At 46.1% G+C, this 13,249-nt stretch overlaps 1 protein-coding gene across 2 annotated transcripts in view; it reads right to left on the reverse strand.

The window, feature by feature from the left end:
- Window positions 1–1,917: 1,917 nt before the first annotated feature.
- KIF6 (kinesin family member 6) overlaps window positions 1,918–13,249 on the reverse strand; it is a 192,684-nt gene continuing 181,352 nt past the window's right edge. For both annotated transcript variants that reach the window (XM_077282021.1, XM_077282020.1), the window contains 3 exons: window positions 10,003–10,074; window positions 9,109–9,215; window positions 1,918–2,705 (listed from right to left, as the gene is read on the reverse strand). In XM_077282021.1, the coding sequence (XP_077138136.1) occupies window positions 2,689–2,705; window positions 9,109–9,215; window positions 10,003–10,074 (196 nt within the window). In that variant the 3' untranslated portion in view covers window positions 1,918–2,688. The remainder of the gene's footprint in view (window positions 2,706–9,108; window positions 9,216–10,002; window positions 10,075–13,249) is intronic.

A 13,249-nucleotide genomic window follows, 5' to 3' on the forward strand; every position in this document is an offset into this window, starting at 1 on the left:
GCTCCTTTCTATATGCAATTATAAAACTATGTATGTACAATAAAGTATCAGTATTGATGGAATGTTTTTCTGTCACAATGGTGTACAGTCCATTCTTAATGAGCGCTCAAAATACTCAGTCTTATTGGGAACAGCCGCAGCACACACAGGGATAAATTTATCCAAACCAAATTTCCGTAACAAAGGTAGAGGACAGGTCTAGGAGGAGGAGCACAGAGTAATGTAGAAGGCAGAGGACAGGTCTAGGAGGAGGAGCACAGAGTAATGTAGATGGTAGAGGATAGGTCTAGGAGGAGCACAGAGTAATGCAGAAGGCAGAGGACAGGGCTAGGAGGAAGAGCACAGAGTAATGTAGAAGGTAGAGGATAGGTGTAGGAGGACAGAGTAATGTAGAAGGCAGAGGACAGGGCTAGGAAGAAGAGCGCAGAGTAATGTAGAAGGCAGAGGACAGGGCTAGGAGGAGGAGCACAGAGTAATGTAGATGGTAGAGGATAGGTCTAGGAGGAGCACAGAGTAATGCAGAAGGCAGAGGACAGGGCTAGGAGGAGGAGCACAGAGTAATGTAGAAGGCAGAGGACAGGTCTAGGAGGAGGAGCACAGAGTAATGTAGATGGTAGAGGATAGGTCTAGGAGGAGCACAGAGTAATGCAGAAGGCAGAGGACAGGGCTAGGAGGAAGAGCACAGAGTAATGTAGAAGGTAGAGGATAGGTGTAGGAGGACAGAGTAATGTAGAAGGCAGAGGACAGGGCTAGGAGGAAGAGCGCAGAGTAATGTAGAAGGCAGAGGACAGGGCTAGGAGGAAGAGCGCAGAGTAATGTAGAAGGCAGAGGACAGGGCTAGGAGGAAGAGCGCAGAGTAATGTAGAAGGTAGAGGATAGGTGTAGGAGGAGGAGGACAGAGTAATGTAGAAGGTAGAGGACAGGTCTAGGAGGAGGAGCACAGAGTAATGTAGAAGGCAGAGGACAAGGCTAGGAGGAAGAGCACAGAGTAATGTAGAAGGCAGAGGACAAGGCTAGGAGGAAGAGCACAGAGTAATGTAGAAGGCAGAGGACAGGTCTAGGAGGAGGAGCACAGAGTAATGTCGAAGGCAGAGGACAGGTCTAGGAGGAGGAGCACAGAGTAACGTAGAAGGCAGAGGACAAGGCTAGGAGGAAGAGCACAGAGTAATGTAGAAGGCAGAGGACAAGGCTAGGAGGAAGAGCACAGAGTAATGTGGAAGGCAGAGGACAAGGCTAGGAGGAAGAGCACAGAGTAATGTAGAAGGCAGAGGACAGGGCTAGGAGAAGAGCGCAGAGTAATGTAGAAGGCAGAGGACAGGTCTAGGAGGAGGAGCACAGAGTAATGTAGAAGGCAGAGGACAGGTCTAGGAGGAGGAGCACAGAGTAATGTAGAAGGCAGAGGACAGGTCTAGGAGGAGCACAGAGTAATGTAAAAATAAAGCACAGGTCTCGCAGGAGCAGAAAGCAATGTGTTGAGTTTGTGGCAGATAGCAGATCGTTATTTACTTTGGTTGCGGAGGCTTCAGTACAGTTTAGTGGGTTGGAATCCGGATCGTGGCCAACATAAACGTGAGTTGGATGAGAGATGGGTTGTAGCTGCCATGGAGGATGGCTCTGATGGTTGCATGTATAAAGAAGAGATGATGCCAGAGTTTGGTGATGCTTGGAAGGAATAAGGTAATGTAAGAGCACATGTGTGCACACATATCTGTATATGATCCATTAATGGAGGACGCAGTTAAGTAAATGTAGCCAGAGATAATCTGCAATCACGAGGCGATGTAAACAGATTTTTTCTAGTTGAAAGAAAAAAAAAATCAATGTGTTCTCCAGATAAAGCCGATTAGATCTCGCGCTCCGCTTCCTGCTCTGCAGGTGAAGTGATGATAAACTGGTGGAGGCCGCAGGAGTCAAAGCGAAAGCAGAAAATTCCATAAAGTTTATTACAATCTACAGTAAAAAAAAAATGTACAAAGTAAAGAAAATACAATGAAACAAAATATGGCGAAAATGGCAATAAGGCCGGCGACAGGCGGGACAGCACCGATTATCTGCAGTGATGGCCGACGAGATGAACGGCCAGATGTCGGGATTATGGGGGCCATGTAGCTATGCTCTGACCCCTGCCCCCCGCGCTCTTAGCCAATGCCGATACTAATCCTGATTAACAGAACAGGACATCAGGATCTAAATCCTCCGGGGGATTCTGAGTCTCCAAGTGAACAGTCGCTTTTCTTAAATTTTGGCAGTAATAAGATGGACGAATCTTGTGATTTCTGGAGGATCGGCTTCAGGATCTTCTCACCCTCGCAATTTTCTTCTACTTTCAAGTAAAAGCCGATCTGCCGCGCTCCGGACGGTTTCCTATAACCCATAATACCGTCATTCCCAGAACTGGTTTCCTTAAGAATAAACCTGGTTTAGTGCAGGAGACGGGTTTACAGTGATCAGATCATGTGCGGCCCGATCCTCCGCCGGCACCGCCTGATCCTCCGCCGCTACCACCGATCCTCCGCCGGCACCGCCTGATCCTCCGCCGCCACCACCGATCCTCCGCCGGCACCGCCTGATCCTCCGCCGACACACCGATCACTCCTCATCTCACCCCCGGCCCTGCACGGGATCTCTGCTGGGAGGTGACAACTCGCTGATGAATCTGTCGTATGGTGGAGCACAGGTGATGAGAAGTCACTGGTGGCCAGAGCCTATGGATGACAGTGACACAAGGGTTAATGGCGGCATAAACCACAAACATCTCACACCTAGCACGCCAGGCGTCCGCGGTTGGTAAAGGAATCCTATAATACCGCCACAGCACTGTGCCCACATCACAGCTCCATGCTAATTTATACTACTAGTCAAGTGAATAAAACTTACATGATAAAATGTAGTAGCAGAATTGTGAATGCAGCTCTGGACGTGACTGATGTGTACGATCTAATATAACAGCAGAATTGTGAATGCAGCTCTGGACGTGACTGATGCATAATATCTAATGTAACAGCAGAATTGTGAATGCAGCTCTGGAAGTGACTGATGCATAATATCTAATGTAACAGCAGAATTGTGAATGCAGCTCTGGAAGTGACTGATGTGTAATATCTAATGTGACAGCAGGATTGTGAATGCAGCTCTGGAAGTGACTGATGTGTAATATCTAATGTAACAGCAGAATTGTGAATGCAGCTCTGGACGTGACTGATGTGTACGATCTAATATAACAGCAGAATTGTGAATGCAGCTCTGGAAGTGACTGATGCATAATATCTAATGTAACAGCAGAATTGTGAATGCAGCTCTGGAAGTGACTGATGTGTAATATCTAATGTGACAGCAGGATTGTGAATGCAGCTCTGGAAGTGACTGATGTGTAATATCTAATGTAACAGCAGGATTGTGAATGCAGCTCTGGACGTGACTGATGTGTAATATCTAATGTAACAGCAGAATTGTGAATGCAGCTCTGGAAGTGACTGATGCATAATATCTAATGTAACAGCAGAATTGTGAATGCAGCTCTGGAAGTGACTGATGTGTAATATCTAATGTAACAGCAGAATTGTGAATGCAGCTCTGGAAGTGACTGATGTGTAATATCTAATGTAACAGCAGAATTGTGAATGCAGCTCTAGAAGTGACTGATGTGCAATATCTAATGTAACAGCAGGATTGTGAATGCAGCTCTGGAAGTGACTGATGTGTAGTATCTAATGTAACAGCAGAATTGTGAATGCAGCTCTGGAAGTGACTGATGTGTACGATCTAAAGTAAGAGCAGAATTGTGAATGCAGCTCTGGAAGTGACTGATGTGTAATATCTAATGTAACAGCAGAATTGTGAATGCAGCTCTGGAAGTGACTGATGTGTAATATCTAATGTAACAGCAGGATTGTGAATGCAGCTCTGGAAGTGACTGATGTGTAATATCTAATGTAACAGCGGAATTGTGAATGCAGCTCTGGAAGTGACTGATGTGTAATATCTAATGTAACAGCAGAATTGTGAATGGAGCTCTGGAAGTGACTGATGTGTACGATCTAATGTGACTGCAGGATTGTGAATGGAGCTCTGGAAGTGACTGATGTGTACGATCTAATGTGACTGCAGGATTGTGAATGCAGCTCTGGAAGTGACTGATGTGTACGATCTAATGTGACTGCAGGATTGTGAATGGAGCTCTGGAAGTGACTGATGTGTACGATCTAATGTGACTGCAGGATTGTGAATGGAGCTCTGGAAGTGACTGATGTGTACGATCTAATGTGACTGCAGGATTGTGAATGCAGCTCTGGAAGTGACTGATGTGTACGATCTAATGTGACTGCAGGATTGTGAATGCAGCTCTGGAAGTGATTTGACACAATATAACTGCAGGATTATAATGCAACTATGGAGGTGATTTGAGTATAAAAAAAACATACAGTAAGAGAACGGTTATGAATGCAGCTGTGGATGTGACTGTAGTATAACACAAAGTAACCATGTAATAGTAGCGCAGCTCTGGATGTGACTGGATTCTTAGACCTAATGTAATGGCCGGATTGTGTGATGTGTTTTCCTATGGAGCAGTGGAAAAACACTTTGCATGGGTCAGCGTGATGAGCGGAGCCTTCAGAATAATCAGCGGCACAATGATAAATGTGCGGTATTAAGGAGGGGAATGAGTCAGTGTCATCAGAGTAATGAACCGGAGAGCGCAGGTGGCGGCTTTACCCCCGGCCGCTGTCATCTCCTCCGCTGGACATAATGGTCAGCCACACTGTGACCACAAGGAGCCGCAGCAGCCGACCGGTCAGCGCAATAGTCGCCGCGGTCCTCACAGTTGCACCGTTCATTCACATTATATCGGCACAATATCTGGAGAGGACGCGGAGCACAGACGAGGGTTTATCTTCCCCTTCAATGGATATGAAGCCTTAGACGTTTTGTCATTACCGAAATATTAATTCCCTAAAGGTTAAATGAAGCAGCAGGAGGCGCGGAGTTATTGGCTGTACGAGGTGTAAGGGGCAACGTCGCTCCTTGTGAACAGCAACCCCACAAATCAGAGGTCTCAAACGCGCGGCTCGCAGGCACCGGAGCTCCCCGTGACCATCGCGGCCCGGTAGAGGGGCTGCACGTGAAAGCTCTCCATCTGAGCCGAATGTGCGACCTTGGATGCACACACAATTGAACTGTATGACGGCACAGAGACCAGCTCTCTGCACCGCACTACCAGTCCCAGCCACCGGCCAATCACAGGACGGCGACAGCTGACGCCGGCGTGGGCAGTGTATGACGCCACTGCCATGCGCTGTCACGGCTGTGCAGGAGGAAGAGGTCACTGTTCACCGACGGAGCAAGGACTGGTGAGAAGGATGGGGACATTGTTACATGAAGGTGACCAGGATGGGGACATTGTTACATGAAGGTGACCAGGATGGGGACACTGTTACATGAAGGTGACCAGGATGGGGACATTGTTACATGAAGGTGACCAGGATGGGGACATTGTTACATGAAGGTGACCAGGATGGGGACATTGTTACATGAAGGTGACCAGGATGGGGACATTGTTACATGAAGGTGACCAGGATGGGGACATTGTTACATGAAGGTGACCAGGATGGGGACATTGTTACATGAAGGTGACCAGGATAGGGACATTGTTACATGAAGGTGACCAGGATGGGGACATTGTTACATGAAGGTGACCAGGATGGGGACATTGTTACATGAAGGTGACCAGGATGGGGACACTGTTACATGAAGGTGACCAGGATGGGGACATTGTTACATGAAGGTGAGCAGGATGGGGACATTGTTACATGAAGGTGACCAGGATGGGGACATTGTTACATGAAGGTGACCAGGATGGGGACATTGTTACATGAAGGTGACCAGGATGGGGACATTGTTACATGAAGGTGACCAGGATGGGGACATTGTTACATGAAGGTGACCAGGATGGGGACATTGTTACATGAAGGTGACCAGGATGGGGACATTGTTACATGAAGGTGACCAGGATGGGGACATTGTTACATGAAGGTGACCAGGATAGGGACATTGTTACATGAAGGTGACCAGGATGGGGACATTGTTACATGAAGGTGACCAGGATGGGGACATTGTTACATGAAGGTGACCAGGATGGGGACATTGTTACATGAAGGTGACCAGGATGGGGACATTGTTACATGAAGGTGACCAGGATAGGGACATTGTTACATGAAGGTGACCAGGATGGGGACATTGTTACATGAAGGTGACCAGGATGGGGACATTGTTACATGAAGGTGACCAGGATAGGGACATTGTTACATGAAGGTGACCAGGATGGGGACATTGTTACATGAAGGTGACCAGGATGGGGACATTGTTACATGAAGGTGACCAGGATGGGGACATTGTTACATGAAGGTGACCAGGATGGGGACATTGTTACATGAAGGTGACCAGGATGGGGACATTGTTACATGAAGGTGACCAGGATGGGGACACTGTTACATGAAGGTGACCAGGATGGGGACATTGTTACATGAAGGTGACCAGGATGGGGACATTGTTACATGAAGGTGATCAGGATGGGGACATTGTTACAAGAAGGTGAGCAGGATAGGGACATTGTTACATGAAGGTGACCAGGATGAGGACATTGTTACATAAAGGTGACCAGGATGGGGACGTTGTTACAAGAAGGTGACCAGGATGGGGACGTTGCTACATGAAGGTGATCAGGATGGGGACACTGTTACATGAAGGTGACCAGGATGAGGACATTGTTACATGAAGGTGACCAGGATGGGGACGTTGTTACAAGAAGGTGACCAGGATGGGGACGTTGCTACATGAAGGTGATCAGGATGGGGACACTGTTACATGAAGGTGACCAGGATGAGGACATTGTTACATGAAGGTGACCAGGATGGGGACGTTGCTACATGAAGGTGACCAGGATGGGGACATTGTTACATGAAGGTGACATTGTTACATGAAGGTGATCAGGATGGGGACATTGTTACATGAAGGTGACCAGGATGGGGACATTGTTACATGAAGGTGACCAGGATGGGGACACTGTTACATGAAGGTGACCAGGATGGGGACACTGTTACATGAAGGTGACCAGGATGGGGACATTGTTACATGAAGGTGATCAGGATGGGGACATTGTTACAAGAAGGTGAGCAGGATGGGGACATTGTTACATGAAGGTGACCAGGATGAGGACATTGTTACATAAAGGTGACCAGGATGGGGACGTTGTTACAAGAAGGTGACCAGGATGGGGACGTTGCTACATGAAGGTGATCAGGATGGGGACACTGTTACATGAAGGTGACCAGGATGAGGACATTGTTACATGAAGGTGACCAGGATGGGGACGTTGTTACAAGAAGGTGACCAGGATGGGGACGTTGCTACATGAAGGTGATCAGGATGGGGACACTGTTACATGAAGGTGACCAGGATGAGGACATTGTTACATGAAGGTGACCAGGATGGGGACGTTGCTACATGAAGGTGACCAGGATGGGGACATTGTTACATGAAGGTGACATTGTTACATGAAGGTGATCAGGATGGGGACATTGTTACATGAAGGTGACCAGGATGGGGACATTGTTACATGAAGGTGACATTGTTACATGAAGGTGATCAGGATGGGGACATTGTTACATGAAGGTGACCAGGATGGGGACATTGTTACATGAAGGTGACCAGGATGGGGACACTGTTACATGAAGGTGACCAGGATGGGGACACTGTTACATGAAGGTGACCAGGATGGGGACATTGTTACATGAAGGTGATCAGGATGGGGACATTGTTACAAGAAGGTGAGCAGGATGGGGACATTGTTACATGAAGGTGACCAGGATGAGGACATTGTTACATAAAGGTGACCAGGATGGGGACGTTGTTACAAGAAGGTGACCAGGATGGGGACGTTGCTACATGAAGGTGATCAGGATGGGGACACTGTTACATGAAGGTGACCAGGATGAGGACATTGTTACATGAAGGTGACCAGGATGGGGACGTTGTTACAAGAAGGTGACCAGGATGGGGACGTTGCTACATGAAGGTGATCAGGATGGGGACACTGTTACATGAAGGTGACCAGGATGAGGACATTGTTACATGAAGGTGACCAGGATGGGGACGTTGCTACATGAAGGTGACCAGGATGGGGACATTGTTACATGAAGGTGACATTGTTACATGAAGGTGATCAGGATGGGGACACTGTTACATGAAGGTGACCAGGATGGGGACATTGTTACATGAAGGTGACCAGGATGGGGACACAATTACATGAAGGTGACCAGGATGGGGACATTGTTACATGAAGGTGACATTGTTACATGAAGGTGACCAGGATGGGGACACAATTACATGAAGGTGACCAGGATGGGGACATTGTTACATGAAGGTGACATTGTTACATGAAGGTGACCAGGATGGGGACACAATTACATGAAGGTGACCAGGATGGGGACATTGTTACATGTAGGTGACCAGGATGGGGACACAATTACATGAAGGTGACCAGGATGGGGACATTGTTAGAAGAAGGTGACCAGGATGGGGACACTGTTACATGACGGTGACCAGGATAGGGACATTCTTACATGAGGTGACCAGGATGAGGACATTGTTACAAGAAGGTCACCAGGAGGGATAAGCGGGGCCTGAGTGCCCCCCATATTTACCGGCCCCTCTCTGTGTTTACATGATAAGCTGTGAGATCATCCGATGCCCGGACGCCATTTGCTGCCCGCGGCCATGGAAGGCTCGGAGGAGGAGAGCCTGGTAAGTGTTTACTGCAGATGACGAATCTTCCACGAGAATAAGGCGGCTCCTCGTGAGCGCATGATCGGCAGCAGCGGTTTAGAGAACGCTCAGCCCTCCCAACCATGGCACGACCTGCGAGTCTAGGGCGAGGCCAGTAATGGCGCCATGTCATGACTTACTGGTATATACCTAATTTACATAAATCTCCCAGGAAGCATTGCCTGTGAGACACCACACGAGCTGATCCCCCCACCGTCCTAAACCCGTCACCTCCATACACCTGATCAGGGAACGTAGGGGTGAGGGTGACCTCAATATCGCCATCACCTGTTCTGTTCAGCAGGTTCTGCCGCGCTCTGACAAAGGCTAAAATGTCAGCATCCACCTGGCTGTCGCCTGTGAGAGGGATGGGAGTGTCTGCGCCCCGGGAAGCTCTGGAACGACACGCAACGGAAGAAGGGTTCATTTACACACGGAGAATGTTACACTTACATGTATTTTTTCTGGTAGTCTCACATTACAACATATTATGTCAGAGCCAAAACACTACACAGAATAAATTAATAGTTACTTTATGGCAGCTGAAATTCTATTAGTCTGATCGATTGGTGACTATAAATCTGTATGTAGTGAGCTCCCTCTAGTGGAGGCTGTATAAATCTGTGTGCAGTAAGCTCCTCCTAGTGGTGGCTGTATAAATCTCTATGTAGTGAGCTCCCCCTAGTGGTGACTGTATAAATCTGTATGTAGTGAGCTCCCTCTAGTGGTGGCTGTATAAATCTGTATGTAGTGAGCTCCCCCTAGTGGAGGCTGTATAAATCTGTATGTAGTGAGCTCCCCCTAGTGGAGGCTGTATAAATCTGTGTGCAGTAAGCTCCCCCTAGTGGTGGCTGTATAAATCTCTATGTAGTGAGCTCCCCCTAGTGGTGACTGTATAAATCTGTATGTAGTGAGCTCCCTCTAGTGGTGCTTGTATAAATCTGTATGTAGTAAGCTCCCTCTAGTGGTGCTTGTATAAATCTGCATGCACTGAGCTCCCTCTAGTGGTGGCTGTATAAATTTGTATGTAGTGAGCTCCCTCTAGTGGTGACTGTATAAATCTGTATGCACTGAGCTCCCCCTAGGGTGGCTGTATAAATTTGTATGTAGTCAGCTCCCTCTAGTGGTGGCTGTATAAATCCGTAAGCCTGCACAGTGACAGAGCGGGCAATTTGATGTTACCTGTGACTGGATGTCGGCCTCTGTAATCCTCTCTGGAGGCTGCTGTCGGCTGGATCTGCGTTATCTGGGAAACTGCAGAAGAGAATTCAGAGGAGTCGGAAAAGTGTTAAAGTCAATGTCTAACCCATGGAAATAATAAGGTGTCACTCTTCACTAGGGCTTCCCCCTAATATACCCCTGATCACCAATAGACTTCAGTTCAGCAGGACCTGCATTACTGCCGTAGTCCACAAGGTGGCAGGGGAGATCCATTCTGGTGTATGGCTGGTTACAGGGCCGTGGGTTTTCTGTTCTGGAAATTATCATTATTCTTCATTGTCTGCAGATCTAGGATGGGGCAGTTGTGGGTCTGGGGATCTTTTACTATATATTTTTTTAGTTAGTCCTGACCTTTTATTTTCCAGCGGCTCCAGCTTGTTTTATATCTTACATCAGTGCACTGCAGCGCTCCTCTGCCAAGCCTCTAGATACAAATGTCTGCAAACTTCACCAGGCAGAAAGCAGAACTGCGAATGCAGCTCTGGATGTGACTGTAGTTAATGATCTCTGAATGCAGCTCTGGATGCGACTGTAGTTAATGGTTTATGAATGCAGCTCTGGATGTGACTGTAGTTAATGATTTATGAATGCAGCTCTGGATGTGACTGTAGTTAATGATTTATGATTGCAGCTGTGGATGTGACTGTAGTTAATGATTTATGAATGCAGCTCTGGATGCGACTGTAGTTAATGATTTATGAATGCAGCTCTGGAGGTGACTGTAGTTAATGATTTATGAATGCAGCTCTGGATGTGACTGGAATATAAGATTGATGAATGCAGCTCTGGAGGTGACTGTAGTTAATGATTTATGAATGCAGCTCTGGATGCGACTGTAGTTAATGATTTATGAATGCAGCTCTGGAGGTGACTGTAGTTAATGATTTATGAATGCAGCTCTGGATGTGACTGGAATATAAGATTGATGAATGCAGCTCTGGAGGTGACTGTAGTTAATGATTTCTGAATGCAGCTCTGGATGTGACTGGAATATAAGATTGATGAATGCAGCTCTGGAGGTGACTGTAGTTAATGATTTATGATTGCAGCTCTGGATGTGACTGTAGTTAATGATTTCTGAATGCAGCTCTGGATGTGACTGGAATATAAGATTGATGAATGCAGCTCTGGAGGTGACTGTAGTTAATGATTTATGAATGCAGCTCTGGAGGTGACTGTAGTTAATGATTTATGAATGCAGCTCTGGATGTGACTGTAGTTAATGATTTATGATTGCAGCTGTGGATGTGACTGTAGTTAATGATTTATGAATGCAGCTCTGGATGCGACTGTAGTTAATGATTTATGAATGCAGCTCTGGAGGTGACTGTAGTTAATGATTTATGAATGCAGCTCTGGAGGTGACTGTAGTTAATGATTTATGAATGCAGCTCTGGAGGTGACTGTAGTTAATGATTTATGAATGCAGCTCTGGATGTGACTGGAATATAAGATTGATGAATGCAGCTCTGGAGGTGACTGTAGTTAATAATTTATGAATGCAGCTCTGGATGCGACTGTAGTTAATGATTTCTGAATGCAGCTCTGGATGTGACTGGAATATAAGATTGATGAATGCAGCTCTGGAGGTGACTGTAGTTAATGATTTCTGAATGCAGCTCTGGATGTGACTGGAATATAAGATTGATGAATGCAGCTCTGGAGGTGACTGTAGTTAATGATTTATGAATGCAGCTCTGGATGTGACTGGAATATAAGATTGATGAATGCAGCTCTGGAGGTGACTGTAGTTAATGATTTATGATTGCAGCTCTGGATGTGACTGTAGTTAATGATTTCTGAATGCAGCTCTGGATGTGACTGGAATATAAGATTGATGAATGCAGCTCTGGAGGTGACTGTAGTTAATGATTTATGAATGCAGCTCTGGATGCGACTGTAGTTAATGATTTATGAATGCAGCTCTGGAGGTGACTGTAGTTAATGATTTATGAATGCAGCTCTGGATGTGACTGGAATATAAGATTGATGAATGCAGCTCTGGAGGTGACTGTAGTTAATGATTTCTGAATGCAGCTCTGGATGTGACTGGAATATAAGATTGATGAATGCAGCTCTGGAGGTGACTGTAGTTAATGATTTATGATTGCAGCTCTGGATGTGACTGTAGTTAATGATTTCTGAATGCAGCTCTGGATGTGACTGGAATATAAGATTGATGAATGCAGCTCTGGAGGTGACTGTAGTTAATGATTTATGAATGCAGCTCTGGAGGTGACTGTAGTTAATGATTTATGAATGCAGCTCTGGATGTGACTGGAATATAAGATTGATGAATGTAGCTCTGGAGGTGACTGTAGTTAATGATTTATGATTGCAGCTCTGGATGTGACTGTAGTTAATGATTTCTGAATGCAGCTCTGGATGTGACTGGAATATAAGATTGATGAATGCAGCTCTGGATGCGACTGTAGTTAATGATTTATGAATGCAGCTCTGGAGGTGACTGTAGTTAATGATTTATGAATGCAGCTCTGGATGTGACTGGAATATAAGATTGATGAATGCAGCTCTGGAGGTGACTGTAGTTAATGATTTATGAATGCAGCTCTGGAGGTGACTGTAGTTAATGATTTATGAATGCAGCTCTGGAGGTGACTGTAGTTAATGATTTATGAATGCAGCTCTGGAGGTGACTGTAGTTAATGATTTCTGAATGCAGCTCTGGATGTGACTGGAATATAAGATTGATGAATGCAGCTCTGGAGGTGACTGTAGTTAATGATTTATGAATGCAGCTCTGGATGTGACTGGAATATAAGATTGATGAATGCAGCTCTGGAGGTGACTGTAGTTAATGATTTATGATTGCAGCTCTGGATGTGACTGTAGTTAATGATTTCTGAATGCAGCTCTGGATGTGACTGGAATATAAGATTGATGAATGCAGCTCTGGAGGTGACTGTAGTTAATGATTTATGAATGCAGCTCTGGATGCGACTGTAGTTAATGATTTATGAATGCAGCTCTGGAGGTGACTGTAGTTAATGATTTATGAATGCAGCTCTGGATGTGACTGGAATATAAGATTGATGAATGCAGCTCTGGAGGTGACTGTAGTTAATGATTTCTGAATGCAGCTCTGGATGTGACTGGAATATAAGATTGATGAATGCAGCTCTGGAGGTGACTGTAGTTAATGATTTATGATTGCAGCTCTGGATGTGACTGTAGTTAATGATTTCTG

Source organism: Ranitomeya variabilis, chromosome 2, assembly GCF_051348905.1.
Source record: "Ranitomeya variabilis isolate aRanVar5 chromosome 2, aRanVar5.hap1, whole genome shotgun sequence".
In the NCBI taxonomy this organism is placed as follows: Eukaryota; Metazoa; Chordata; class Amphibia; order Anura; family Dendrobatidae; genus Ranitomeya; species Ranitomeya variabilis.